Here is a 15,806-nt window from a genome sequence, read left to right as displayed (position 1 = left end):
GCCTAGATTCTAGTCATCCCTCCACATTCTCTGGGTTTAGGGCCACAGGGCCCCTGTGAACATGCAAAACCATAAATAAAGAAAGTGCTATTTTTTACCTAAGAGAACACCTGTCTAGGAATTTCTAGGTATGCCAGAACAACTCTATGGTCAACTTCTACTGGAAGCTGATTATAAAATTCCATTGGATGACCTAAAATTTTCTAGAGGAGTATTCTTTCTAGAAACCCCTCTAGGTTCTGCAGCACACCTGGAGGAAGATTACCACAGACTCACATTGGAGCACCTAGAGATCTTGGAGAGAACAGTTTTAATCAATCTGAATAATCAAATCTGCGAATGTCAAACCCATAAATGTGCAGACAGCTGTGTAGCCTTAATGACTTCAGACCTCATCACATTGATGAGGTTTCCTGTGCTGATTCTCTAGCCTCTGTGGCGAACCGGCAAGGCAATTACTCCAGCAGCAACATTTTCCCATCACAAGTGGGGAAGCGTCGCCATGGGCCTTGTCCCTGTAGGAACCCTGTTGTTCCAAATGGAACACGAAGGAGGCTCCCATGCTGGTGGAACAGTATCCTACCACGCTGCCACCCCAGTTGAGCAATGGAGCCCCATCAGAAGTGAGGCTACATCATATGATGGGCGTTATGGGGCTCTGTAGCTCAATTGCAGCAGCAGCATCCTAGGATGCTAAAAATTCATTGTCTGATGAGGTCATTCATAAAAGGCAATTTGGATTACTTGGGAAGGCATTTCATTTTAGTATTTTAATAAGTTAGCATTAAAATTGTGTGATTATCCAAAGCTTTAACTGAAGACACAGCTTTAATATCTTGAAAATATTAAAATGTAAGTATTTTACACTTTTTAATTTTATTTTTATTTTACAAAACAGTTTCATAGTTGTTCGCATCATACACACCTTCATAGCCTGGTAAGATATTGTGGCGGACGTTGCTTGCTGATTGATCAGAAGGGCTTTTAGATGGTGATTGGCTGCCTGGTATGAGAGAGTTGGCATAGTGCCATTGGCACTCTCCACTTGTCTGTAATGTACTTAAGAAAAACCGAGCTACTTCGCAAGGTGTTCCTTGAGTCTGCCCAAATTTAGAAGGCAGCATTTGTTTTTTGCTACTGAATACATGAGGGTCTACGGGGAAGGCTCCATAATGGTAAGGGAATGGTAAGCTGTACGATGGAGTATATAAAAGTTCGCTGTTTTCTGAATGGAAGGCTTGTTCTTGGATGGTGGCAGAATTTGCTGTGGAGCTGGATCTCCAGCTTCCAACCTGGCTACATTCCAGTTTGTCTGTCTGGAAGGAGCTGTATTGCTGAAAAAGCAAATAAAAAAGAAAGAAAAGTGTTTAATAGCTGACTCTGAAATCTGTCAGTATAACAGAGTGTGCTGCAGCCAAGTACCACCTTGAACTACAGTTACACCAGTTCATTTAAACTAAGAGGAGTTGGCAATACTTATTCTCTAAAGAGAGGAACTGCAGCTCAAAGCCTTTTGGAATTCCTCTTATTTGCCTTGAAAGCTCTGCTACTAAATTCAAAATGCACAGGATAAGCTATTGTACTCCAGCAGGGAGACGTTTGGCAAATGCTCAGAGAGAGAAAAAAATCCTCTATTGTCAGCTCTGACCAGATTCTGTGGCTAATCCCTGACACAAAGTAAGGCATAGGAAACTGGGACACTGCAAGCAAAATTCAAGGACTGCAAGACAAAGGTTTTTTCCATTCAGTATGTTTCTTCTCACTGCTTATATGGTATTAACAGATTGCTCAGACACATAGATGCATAGCTATTAATTGATTCATTTTTCAACATATAGGCTCATTTTGTACTAACTGCATCTTCTGAACACCACAGTCTAATGGCGGGGGGGGGGGGGGGAATTAAGGCACGACCCACCAAATGAGTTTTACAATACTGGGTACAGAGGTGCCTCCCAGAAATAAACTTGGGTCTTTCATAAGGAATGCGACTCCATATAGGAAACGTGTTAATCATGCAACACATAACAATATATTTATTAATCTTATTTGTACCCAGCAGACCAGCTTCTAAATACACCAGTTCCCCTATCTTGCAACTGGTACCTGGTGCAATGATGCTTCTGCAAATAGGTTCTCATGCTATTTTAAGCACAAAATGTTCTGGGGGGAAAAATACCTGCTGTGGATATGGAGTTGTTCTGAGTTTTGTCTTCATTTTGTTACTTTTAGGTTTTGTTGCTTTTCTCGTTTCTTGTGAGGTAGATACTGAGTTTCTACATGAGAACTGTGATTTAGAAATTGTGACCTGGTCCAATGATAATGGAAGTTCCTTATATTCTATATCTCTGCAAAAAACAAAAAACAACAATGGTGCAACAAAGGAATTGGTTCTCAAACCCATTTCTCTTCCCTCTTAACACTAATTAAAACTGATTACTCCCCACTCATAAGAAAAAGAGGCTCCGATTGCTTTGAAAGATATTAGTAGTGGCGAGCCTAATATTACGAATTTAATTCAAAGCCATCAAATCTTACAAACACATTTCCATATAAGGTTAACTCAGAAAACTTTTTTTAACTTTTCCCAGCTGGAATCCTGTTAGGAACAGACATTTCCTTTACGTGTTGTGCTTATATGCTTTACTGGATGCTGTGGGGATTGGTATTTCCTTCTTCCACAGTCCCCAGATTCCCTCTGAATTAGGCCCCATCTACACAAGCCTTATAATCCACACTGAAGTGGATTGTAAGGGGGAGGGGCCAAACAATACATGCTCATAGTGCAGGCAGAACCGCATTAAACATGGAAAATTTGTTTCAAAAAGCCTGGAGAATGTCTGGTTTTAGTCGAAAAATGTGCTGCAACAGAGCCCATTATATCCCAGCCACATGGAAAATGTGACACTTTGCAGGATTTCCATGTGGTGTACTAGTGTGGACAGCACATTACTGTATTTTGAAACTTTTAAAAAAAATCTTGCTTTCTGCATATGTACTGCAGCGCATCTCCAAAACTATTTTTGGGGGGAGGGGGCAGTGGAAAACTTCTGGCAGATGTCCCACCAATCGGATTGTTCTGTATTAATGTGGATGCAAGGGGAGGATCGTTCTGGGGCAACTGAGCCAGGGGGAGACTCAATACTACTACTACTAATAATAATAATAATAATGACAACAACAATCATCGTCATCATTTGTACCCCGCCACCATCTTCCTGAAGAGACTCGGGGCGACTCACAAAGCATTCCAAAGTGCTCACATAAAATAAACAATACATAGACCTAAAATGACAATAACATGAGATTACAATCACCCACACACATACAATCACATAATAAAATATGAAAAGCAGTCATAACTGCAGGATAAAATTGGTTGTTTTCAATTAATGAACCTGTTGCCAAAATGAAGCCAACACTATAGATCAGTGGTTCTCAACCGTTAGATCCCCAGGTGTTTTGGCCTATAACTCCCAGAAATCCCAGCTGGTTTACCACTGTTAGGATTTATGGGAGTTGAATGCCAAAATTAAATTAAACGCCTGGAGTATAAAGGTACTGAACACACACCACACAGTCATTCCATGCATCATAGGAAGATGGCAAGATCATAGAAGCATCTCACCATAGCCAAACATAAAATGACACCATCAGTGCTGATATCCAGCGGAGTCATCCAGCGATCTCAGTGCTGCAGTAGTCATTCCATATCTGGCTATGAGGATGGAAGGGTTCAGAGACTTTCAGTAAGTCAGGATAGTGGCAGTTTGCTTAGACTAGCTATGTTGAGTCATATAGGATTGTAGGTCTCCAACCTCCCATTTTGCAACGCATTTTTTGAACGCATTTTGGTCAGCTGCCTATGTAACCCTATTCTACTATGATGTATGTAAGCAACTGCTTGTTCTCATTCTTCTATAAAATACATCTAGTTCTCTGTATCCAATTATCATATACTTCAAAAAAATTAATACCAAAAACCAAACATTGATTTTGCCATTTTATATAAGGGACACTGTTTTTTTATGCCATTGTATATAATGGGACTTGGACACCCACAAACTTTGGTGTCCATAGGCAGGGGGAATGGGGGAGGGGGTCCTGTAACTAAATCCCTATAGATACCAAGGACCCACAGTAATAAAGTATATTTCTGTGCTGTTTTATCAGGGGAGGATCAATGTAGATGTTTTATACTGAATTTTATCAACTGCATTGAATTGTTGCCAACACTGTGAACCGCCCTGAGTCCCCTTCAGGGTTGATAAGGGCGATATACAAATATTGCAAAATAAATGCCGCAAAAAATTGATTCATTTGAAGCACACAGTTTTCAGAGTTCAGGAAGATTACAGGATCAGTCCTATAAAGGCAAAATGCAACCACTAGAAGTTACCGGAGGAACAGTGATTCTGCAATCCACAAACCAATGGGTATCCCCATGCGCCAGATGGATAGACAGGTGTTTCAAATTGTTTTTCAGTCAGAGCCATTTACTTATTCCATTGCTTGCCAATTTCTTATTTCATGCCTTGCCAGCTGGACTCTAAATCCCATAGCTTGTAATAAGGCAATATTTAGAAGTTAAAGTCACTGGTATTATGCTAGAATGGAGACTTTTTTTAAAAAAGAGGAAAGGTACTGGTGAAGAAATGGAAACATGGGCTGTGGCACTGCCAGGTAGAAAGACAAATCAAGTTACACCAGAGATGAACTCGCTGACTACTAAACAACGTGTCATGAGTTCCGAAATAAAGAGCAGCAAATCCAGATACCAATCCCAATGTGTCTTTGAGGGAATAGAGAGAGAAAGGGCTGTTTTAAAGAGAACGTTTATATCCTCAAGTGAGAGTGAGGCAGAGGTTTTAAAAAAAAGGGACTGGAAAAGATACAAGTAGAGACAAGGTAAAAATGTGGGGTAAAAAAGATTAAAAGGTGAAAAACTGTTAATGAAAATAAAACACCTAAGTTTCCTGGTAAAATGGCAGTGGGAACTCAGGGGTCTGAATCACAAAAATTACCAACAGCAACTTAGAGCTGCCATTTTAAAAATTGAGAAAATAAACAGCGCTGATGCTGACAAGCAAAGCTTCCTATTGTGCAGCCTAAAATTTGATTGATGGTACAGCCAACAGTCAGCTAAAAAAGTATGAAATGTGTACTAATCCAATCTTCTTGGCCAATGTGATATCGCTCTGTCTCTGCAACCATGAATCACTCATGAAACTCTTGCCACTTGAAAGAGTACAGAATATCCAATGATTACTGCTAGATGCCTCACCCAGCACACACACAGCCCTTGGCCTCGGTTATTTGCAAGATGGTGATCCCAAAGCATAAGGCCTAATGAGATAAGATATACTCCATGTCTGGAGTTATTTTTTAGATTTCTTTCTGGCTCAAAATGGGTTGTAAAACTTGGTAACTAGATAGCTCATTAAAAAGTCACTGTAGTCATTAGTCTGTTGGGTCATATAAATGATAAGGTTAATGGCAGAAGGATCATTAAAAGAAATGGCATGAAGCTTCAGTATTAGTGATTAGAAGCTCAACAGCAGCAATGTTTACTAGGGCAGCTGCACTTTGGGTACGGGATACTTTAGATGCTCAAGAAAACAAAAGCAGGAATTAAAAAAAACATTGCATATGAGTATGATATATTGCTGATGCAAATATCAATGCTCCAAAAGTTTGATGCAGCTCATTTTGGGTGCAGTTAACCACATGGATTTTGAGAGGAACATATTAACACAATAGGGATACTCACAGGAGGTAGATGAAACAATCCTGGCATCAAGGAGAGATTTTACACACAGGATATATGATTGGACTTGGAAGCCTTCAGAAGTTGGTGCTTATTATATGAAAGCAATTACACAAATGTGAAAGTATCTGATATACTGCTGGATTTTCTCCAGGATGGACTTTCTATGGATAGATAGATACTATAAAATGACAAGGTGTTGCTTTGTTGACAGTATTACATTGGAAGGATGCCAGCTATCCATTTATGAAGATATTTCTGAAAGAGGGAACATTATTGCTGGTGCCAAAAATACATGGATTTCCTTTGTGGGATCTTAACTTATTGCTCAATGTGTTTGTGAAGGGTCCATTTGAACACACAAATTAAGCTTCTCTATACTTGCTGTATCCTGAAGTGGCCCATTTTAGTGTGAATAAAATCATGTAGTAGTATCAGAATGAGCAACTCTATAGGTGAATAGTAGTCTGTGTAAACTTGAACACAACAAAGTAACATGGAGACTACATCATAACTTTTTGCCAAAGTGTTTAGTCAATATAGTTGTATATTAAGATATATATAGTTACCAATTTTTTACCCTGATCCATTAGAGAGGAAGTGGCATACTTTGGATGTGCAGAGAGCAGTTGAGCATTATATTAAAAGAATAGCAGGGTTCAAACATACAGAATTATTAATGTATTTGTCATTTTTAATCTGAATTCTTTGGACAGTATAGCCTCAAAACACACAACGGCAAGCTGGATTAAAGCTTGCCCATTTCTGTTATGTCTACTCAGTGTGAAAAGGCCAGTAACAGTGTGGCTCACTCCACCCGCTTGATGGCAACCAGCACAGTTTATACTGTATCAGTATCTCTATAAGACATTTGTGAGGTGCCAGGATGAAAAAGAGTCTTCAGTGTTCACCAGGCACAAGAAAGTCAATAAATAAATACAAACAGGCACAGGTGACATTCAGCCAAACAGTACTACATCCAGTGAAAGATGTTATGCTACCATTCCCATCTAATTTTAAGGGCTTGGGTTTTGGATTGCTCATCCTAACCCATTCAGAGAATGAAACATTGGTTCTTACTGTTGTAAATCATGATTAGATGGTAGGAGGAGCAACCATTATTTGGTTGCATAAAGCAAAAATATTAGTATTATTTAGTGGGTTTTGGTGAACAACAGAAGTGTAGTTAGCTTATAATTGAGCAAAGTCATTAAATTAAATTGGTGAGCAACAAAGATGAGTAAATGGTTGCACCTGAAAAAGAATCTGGAATTCTTGCCTATCCAGCTAATGCATGGGGAATTGTCATGTATCATGTTCTGCAGTTGTTGGTGGTGGTAGGCCTAGCAGTTGGTGATGAAAGGGTTAATGTAAGTCTTAGTTCTAAAGGATTGAGTAATCTATAAGTAAGAGTTCATGGGTGAAAGCAATTAAGGGTGGAGGTATGCAAAAAATAGCCTGCAGCTGGGTGTTTCTGGATATAATGAACTAACCTTGGGACTGTTCTTTGGGAGAAAAGTATTGTTTTATATTGGTGGTAGATGCTACTGGTTTTCCCCCAGGTTTGTGGATTTTTGGTGTCCTGATCTGTCTCCTGAACCTCTGGACTGGCTTTTGACTACGGCATAGACTCTTGATCCCTGGACTTTGTTTATTGAACTCTCAGCATTTGACCACTGGACTGGACCTTTTGACTATGGAGTTATATTGAACCTACAAGAGTGATTGCTGTTCTTGTTTTATATTCTGTGGCTGAGTGCAATCTTTATGTTTATATTTTGGACTATTAAAACAGCCAGAAAGTAAGTGCTTAATGATGAACCAAACAAATACCCAGTTTAACACAAACTGGGTATTTGTTTGGTTCATCTCTACCTGAATAAGGCAGAGCCCTGGCAACATGACAGAAATAACCCATTGATTTGTGGATTACTCCTAAATCCAAAAATAAGTTATCACTGAAAGTACCAATATTTAATTTCCTAACTATTCCTTCTCACCAGTTATTCCCTGCTGTTGGAGATCTGAATTATATATATGTTGCAATACTTGTTCTGGGCTCTCTAATTTAACATGCTGTCTCCTGGTGTAGGAGGAGAAAATGTTCATCATCAGCACTTAATTAAGATGCACCTTCCAGTCTTCTGTTTGTGGTATGGGAATAAGAAGTACTTTACCCTTTACACTACAGGTCTTTTTTAAAGTGAAGTCAAGGAACCAACTCTGTTTTCAAGTAATTTAAAGGTACATTTTAAAAATAATTTAATTAGCTATTTAGAGCAGCTGAAATGGTAGAGTTTAGAGTCATGAGTGAGCTGAGTCTCAGTTTTCAACAGGTCATGCCAGCTGTGTCATATTTCTCCTTTGTCTTTGACTAAGAAAAGTTGAAACCCTTTCCACAGCTGGATACAGCATTATAAAAGCACAGCAAAAATTTTAGTGATCAACCTTGTTAAGCAAGAAGTTGGAAAATAAAATGTCAAAAGCTGCTATTACACAAGACAACAGTGAGTAAAACAGTCAGAAATAAAAGACACCAGGTGGCAAAAATAAAAACACTACATTATGGAAGAGAGTTTGAACTTACGTTAGTACATAATTGACACTCACAATGCAGTGAGGTCGTGATGAACGGCTGTTGTGCACAATGGTGGCATAACTCTGGATCCAAACCCAGCCACCATTCTTTGATAGCAATCGATAGTACTTGGTTGTGACTTGTCCTTTCACCAACACTATAAAAACAGTATGAAAGATTTCAATTACATGATATTCTGCCTTTCCTGTGCAGAATTTGAAATCAGATTCCCAACTGACCTTTTTTGTTAACAGTTCAAGACCTACTTGGCTTCGGTTAGATGACATCATTGCAGCCTTTCAGAACCAATTACTCTAGCCTAACTTATTTAGCTTTTTAAAAGGAAATAAACAAGCTGAATTTGACTCCTACCATTGATTTTCCATGAAAATTCATGATGCAAGAAATTTATACAGTTCTGTATCTGAGGTGTTGTGATAAAAGGTTCCCTTTATATGGATCTTACGTAGCATAAAATCCAATAATAGAAAAATCTCACTAACAGCATAATCCTATGTATGCCTTATTAGAAGTAAGTCTCATGAAATGTAAGTACTTTACAAATCCTCATTCTAAATTTGTTCTAGCTGTTTTAGGAATAAACTTATGGAGACCAGAGCTTTTGGAGCCTATTTGCACCAGGTTTGGTGAATTTTACTCAGCACTTTAGATTAATTTAAGCTTCCTCTAGATATCTATGAACCCCTCTGTTTATATTGTCATCATTGCCATCACTGCCTATCACTCATGGTTGAGTATGATTGTCTTCCAGAAGTAGAGTCTTGGTGGTGGTTCCATGAGTGACTGTAGAGACCTATTTTGGTTCTGCATGGCTTGTGACAATGATGACATTGATTTCTAGATGAAAGGTGGTTCCAAAAAGGGTTTGCTTGATGCACTTTCCTCTTGACACATTTCTCCCTCTATTAGAGCCTCTTCAAAATCCATAGCATTATTGGTAACGGTTTGCTTCCAGTTAGAGCGCTCTTGGTGTTTATTCCACATTTTTAAGGTTAGCTTTAAACTCATTTTTAAAATCTCTTTTCCTGTCCACCAATATTCCATTTTCCATTCTTGAGCTGAGAGTAAAGTAACTGCTTTGGGAGATGGTGATTGGGCATTCAGACAACATAGCCAGGCCAGCGAAGTTGATGGCAGAGAGGATCATTGCTGCAATGCTGGTGATCTTTGATTCCTCCTGAATGCTGACGTTTGCCTGCCTGTCTTCCCAAGAGATTTTGAAGATAGTGCTGATGGATCTTTTTGAAGGTAGCACTGATGGAATCTTTCCAGAAGTTGAGAGTGACGTTTGCAGATGGTCCATGTTCCGCAGGTGTACAACAGGGTTGGAAGGATGATAGCTTTATAAACAAGCATCCTGGTATCCATACAAATGTCCTGATTCTCAAACACTCTCTGCTTTGTTTTTTAAATGCTGCACTTGCATTTGGAACAAAACTGTGAAACAGTTTGCATATTTTTAATAATTTTTATGATACCATTTTTGTCTATGCTTCTCAGATATTTTTCTCATGGCTTTTGTCCTTTTCATTTATATGTATTTGTAATGATACAGTATTTGTACTGCTATGTGAGCTATCACATTTAGTCCTGCAGTGTTCATGGTTAAGTCAGGCTCACTATTTTGTTTAGCTTTATTGCTCTTTCAGCATTTTACCGTACTTCACGTATCTTGAAAAATAAAAAAAGCCCTATCTATTTTCTCCTTCTACTTATGAAATTCACTCTTCATTCAGAAACCGGCAGTGCCATTAATTAATGTCAACACAGTCCAATAAATATTAATTAAAGCAAAAATGTTATATGCAGAATATTGCAAAATGGTCTTTTGACAGAAGAATAGATTATAAAATTGCAGCAATGGAGAAATTGGCAATGATTCTCGGGGGGGGGGGGATAAAAATGACTACAAAAAAACCTGGGAATCATTTTTGAAGAGAAAGATGCACAACTTTGGATCAAGGGCTTCAAATATGTTTGAAGCAGGAATAGTTATATGTTCAAAATGTCTACTAATAACATTTAGCCAGAGGGTTCAACTTAGCATTGTCACCTTAGCAATTTGTTCCCACTGTTATATCTTGCTTAATCAATCTTTCTTAAATTCCACTTTGTTTTCATAAAGTATGCACCAGCTCATGTGCATATCCACCACAATAACAGGACACTCAAAAGCTACTTACCCATATTTAATTCATGCACTGTATACCCCAATTATTATTAATAATAATAAACATTTATTTGTATCTCCCCAGGGGGACTAGGACAGTTTGCAGCATGGTAAAGCATTGCAATTACAACATAAAAACATAGAAAAGGTAATTATAAAAAGTATGAAAATAGTACTATATAACAATCGTACACATTTAAAATTAAAAAAATACTAATTGCATCCCAGTGACAAGCCGACATGGCAGTCTCAAAACAACAAAATAACTGTCCACTGATAAAAGCTACATTCTAATGCTTCAGATGAAGATGCTGAGCTTGATTTAAGCTATTGAAAGACTGCATTGAGAGAGTTCACTAGAGGGGGATTATTATCACAAGCATGAACTCATTAAATTTTGCAGTGGTTCACAACCTGTGAGTCCCCAAGTGTTTTGGCCTACAGTTCCCAGAATCCAAGCCACTTTACCAGCTGTCAGAATTTCTGGGAGTTGAATGCCAAAACATCTGGGGATCCGCAGGTTGAGAACCACTGGATTAAAGTGTCAACTGCTAAGGCTGCCCTGAGTTAGAATTCCTTGGCTTTTTAGTAAGAAGGTACTTTGCTAGCTTTGTGCTGACTTTTGGGAATTATCTATGCAGAACGCAAGGAAGGAAACTTGAGGAAGAAACTTCTCAATTGTTCCCTTTCAGGACAGAAATGAGGAAGAAAAATGTACCTTATTCTTGCCCACTTTATACCCTCCCCTGATGATGATGATGATGATGATGATAATAATAATATAATAATAATAATAATAATAATAATAATAATAATAATAATTGTTGAAAAGAAAAAAAGTTTGGATTATTTATGTTGCTATACCAGGTGACAGTCAAAATGACAAAAAACAACAGGAAAAGCTCAGTAAAATAACAACAACAACAACAACAACAATTTTAACCGAGGGACTTATTCTTGACCACTTTATACTGACTCTCCCCATGAGTTACCAATGAATACAAAGTTGCATCCTCAACTTCTTAGCTCAGATAATTTTTTAATAAGAAACAAACTGTCAATAAGTGCCTTCTCACTTTCTTGCAATATCTAGTTGAGTGTGAAGTCATTGGACTATAAATAGCCTGACCCTTGCTTCACATCAGTTGCTGTCAGGCACTAACTCAGTACGGTGACATTGAGGCACGTGCTGCATTTAGTTAGAAATTGAAAAAAATGTTTAGTGTAACAAGCAGCAACTTTATATTTGAACTTTCTACTACAGTATATGTGCAATGAAAGCAGTGTCCCATTTCACTGCAAATTCACATGCAAGGGAAAGTCCATGTTTGTCATTATCAGACATTGCTACCAAATCAATTTGATTTCCATTACTTACAGAGATGGTGAGCATATCGTAAATGAAATATATCACATCCATGTACATGGTGGTAGAGAGTTTTCTCTATTAGGTCCTGCGGCTCGTATCCAGTCAATTCAGTCACTCTAAAAGAAAAGAAAAGAAAAAGGCACAACCTATAAAACATAAGCATTTCAAACAAAGTTTCATATTTTTCCAGTAATTAGACTAGAAGAACCTTTGTTCAACATCCCGAAAACCTCTAGAATGAATGGTCCATTTACTGATATTTTGACTTTGTAGATATAGGGCAAGTTTGAATCTCATGCAAGAGATCCATATAAAATCTCATTAAGATATGCAAGCCTTCAGAAAATATTAATCATTTGTTTCCAAGCAGAATATAGAATTCACTGATTCTCCAAATTTAGATTTTTAAAAGGTAGACCTCACTTTAAGCAGAAGTCAACTGGTCGACACGAAAGGAACAAAATCATCCTTATTGGCTGTTCCATTAATTAAGATGCAGTGATGTCACTAAAGGGGTGTCAGGAGCATGGTGACATCATCAGATAAGGGCACAGCAAAAAGCCTATGGTTCAGTGATTCAGCAGAAATATATTATTTTTAATAGTAATATAACCACAAAAACAATTTACATAAGCCCAAGTTTACACCTATTGTATCAATACATACCTACAAGGTTAAAACCTATGTGAATTTGTTTTTTGAACCTTCTAATCATAGAATAATGGAATAATAGAGTTGGAAGAGACCACATGGGCCATCTAGTGCAACCCCTGCCATGCAGGAAAAGCACAATCAAAGTACCCCCGACATATGGCCATCCAGCCTCTGTTTAAAAGCTTCCAAGGAAGGAGCTTCTACCACACTCCGAGGCAGAGAGTTCCACTGTTGAACAGCTCTTACAGTCAGAAAGTTCATCCTAATGTTCAGGTGGAATCTCCTTTCATGTAACTTGAACCTATTGCTCCGAGTCCTAGTTTCAAGGGCAGCAGAAAACAAACCTGCTCCCTCTTCCTTATGACACCCTTTCACAAATTTAACCATGGCTATAATGTTTCCTCTCAACCTTCACTTCTACAGGCTAAACATACTCAGCTCTTTAAGCCACTCCTCATAGGGCATGGTCTCTAGACCTTTGATCATTTTAGCTGCCCTCCTCTGGACACCTGTGGCACTCCATTAGTCACTTCTTTTCAGGATGAAGAGGAACCATTGGTGAGCACCCTTTGGGTTCAGTCGCTTAACCAATTACTGATCCACCTAATAGTAGTATTGCCTAGCCCACATTTGACTAGTTTGCTAGGTCATGGGGGACTTTGTCAAAGGCCTTACTAAAATCAAGATATGCTACATCCACAGCATTCCCTGCATCTACCAAGTTTGTAACTCTATATCAAAAAAGAGATAAGATTAGTCTGGTATGACTTGTTTCTGAGAAATCCATGTTGACTTTTAGTAATCACAGCATCTCTTTTTAAGTGATTGCAGACTGCCCCCTTAATGATCTGCTCCAGATTCTTCCTGGTATTGATGTCAGGCTGACTGGACAATAATTTTCTGGGTCCTCTTTTTTCCATTCTTGAAAATAGGAACAACATAATGCACATGCATTTCCATCAGAACTGTTATTAATCTATTACAATGTTTCAAATAGTGTGGTGTTAGTTCACCTGGGTTTTTAAAATAGTCGTTTATTTTGTCAAATTTTCTGGTATTTTAGCAACAATACTATAGGCATGGTCTGGTACTGGAGGTGGTCCATGGGGTGACACCATGCATTGCTGCACTGAGTGATCAGTGCTAGTGATGTCACTTCTAAGATGAATGACTATAGCTGATTCTGATTTCTACCTATTGGTTAGCAGAAAAGCCAATTAAAGTTCACTTCCAGTATATATAATGATACAATAAGCAGGGCTCTTGGCAGGATATGCCTAAGAAGAACTATTGAGGTCTCTTGTCACAATTTTAAGGCAATATTAGTATATGGGGTGTAAATGGTAACTTGGACTGGATCTACACTGCCATAAAAAGCAGTGTGAACTGCAGTATATGATCAGTGTGTAGACCCATAAACTGCATGTAGTTCAAGGTAGCAATGAATGTCTTGTATTAGAGTCCATTGCTGGTCCAAATGTGATAGTTATTCCTCCTTAAAGATGATGGCAACATTCTGAATGTATGCACTGGTCTTACATTCATGCTTTTCTTTACTGACTAAGCAAAGAGTAGGAGATACATGTACCCAATGCTATGCAGTCAAGTCAACAAACAAGGCAGTCAGATTTTCACTCAAAGATGTTAGTGTCTTCTATGTTTCTTTCCTCCTGTGCACACAGTGAGTTACTCAATAAAATAATAAATATACTTTTATTTTCTGTTGACATATTTTTATTTACTTCTTTCAAGATTGATTGCTGTGACAGAAATTATTATTCTATGGGGCTTATGGTCAGTTTATAAATTTAAGGGAATCTAAATAAATTAGTCTTTTTAACTATGTTGAAAAAACCAACTAAATATTGCAAAATAACATGTCAGTAAAAAAAATCAGTCAAAAGATCTTAGGAACAGAAAGGATATTAAGGCATTACTAATGATGACAGATATATATTCTTCACCATGGTCTCTAACTCAAAGGTATGGATTGTTCTGTGCCTGCACAGAACCTGGTTGAGAACTTCTAAAGATAAGTGGAATGGTTTTTGGAAATAACCCTGTTGGATTTCCTGCCTTTTCTCTCTGTTAATTTTGACTGCCTCAGCTGCAGCAGGATGTTGGAGACTCCACTTTCTTGCAAAGAATCAGCTATGTGATTTCTCTGAAAATGCATACTTTTGACTTTCCTCCAAATTTGTTTACTCTGTTTTTACCAAGATCCTTAAACCTATGATGTATGTTTCTTCTCTTTGTGGCATCTGAGAAGTATGTGCAACACTGGGATAAAATAATTCATACTGATGGGCACTCTGCTACTTACTTTGTCTGTGTGAATGTCACACTGTCGAAACTTGAAAACATTACAAAGTTTAGTCAAAGCAGGCACTGAAGAACTGTTAATACAACCTCATATTCTTGGTGAGAAAATCCTTTAAACTCTGAGCTATTTGTTGTTCTGTGGTTCCATCCTTGAATTCAACTACATCTAGTCCAATTACTTTCTTTTTGTTTACAGTTGCCTTAACCAAGCTCCAAGATTTAGCTATCAAGCACAAAGTTTCCTCCTCACATGAGATGTGCAATAAAGAAGAAAGCCAGAACTCATTTGTCTATGAAGCTTGCATCAATCTCCTCCCAAGTGGGTGAACCTGAATCCAATGGATAACACCTTTATCTTTCTTTAGAGAATTGTTTTGATGTCCCTCAGGTATCCAAACTATCCCTGCCAGATCTTAACAACACTCAAATTTATATTGGAAAGGACCCACTGTGCGCTTCAAGAAGTGTAATTTTTTCAGTGTACAGGGAATTATTTATTATTTGGGGTTCTTTTACCCCGCCCTTCTCACCCCGAAGGGGACTCAGGGCGGCTTACAAAAGCAAAGGCACAATTTGATGCCTGCATCATAAAACAATCATACACAAAATTACATCAATTCACAGTTGACATGTATGCATTATAACCATAAAATCAATAAAATCAATAAAAACCAAATACAAACCCAATTTCTCCTCTTACATGGTCAGCGTTCGTTAACACCTAGATCTAGTTTTACGTTCCACTTCATTCATCCTGCTGGTCTTACTCGCCTGATTGTCTGATTTAATTACCAGAGTGCCCAAAGGCCTGGTCCCATAACCAAGTCTTCACCCTCCTCCTGAAGGCGAGGAGGGATGATGATGCCCTGATTTCCCCCGGGAGTGAGTTCCACAGGTGGGGGGCCACCACTGAGAAAGCCCTGCT

General features: G+C 38.2%; 1 protein-coding gene across 1 annotated transcript in view; it reads right to left on the bottom strand.

The window, feature by feature from the left end:
* The window catches only part of SIM2 (SIM bHLH transcription factor 2), a 72,689-nt gene that overhangs the window by 2,242 nt on the left and 54,641 nt on the right, over window positions 1-15,806 (bottom strand). Inside the window, exons 7-10 of the mRNA XM_060770351.2 lie at window positions 11,915-12,021; window positions 8,355-8,502; window positions 2,180-2,348; window positions 926-1,334 (exon numbers count right to left, since the gene is read on the bottom strand). Of these exons, the coding sequence (XP_060626334.2) occupies window positions 926-1,334; window positions 2,180-2,348; window positions 8,355-8,502; window positions 11,915-12,021 (833 nt within the window). The remainder of the gene's footprint in view (window positions 1-925; window positions 1,335-2,179; window positions 2,349-8,354; window positions 8,503-11,914; window positions 12,022-15,806) is intronic.

The sequence above is a fragment of the Anolis sagrei genome, chromosome 3, assembly GCF_037176765.1.
Source record: "Anolis sagrei isolate rAnoSag1 chromosome 3, rAnoSag1.mat, whole genome shotgun sequence".
Classification (NCBI taxonomy): domain Eukaryota; kingdom Metazoa; phylum Chordata; class Lepidosauria; order Squamata; family Dactyloidae; genus Anolis; species Anolis sagrei.
The sequence above is the reverse complement of the archived record's forward strand: the minus strand, read 5'-3'. Positions and strand labels throughout refer to the sequence as shown.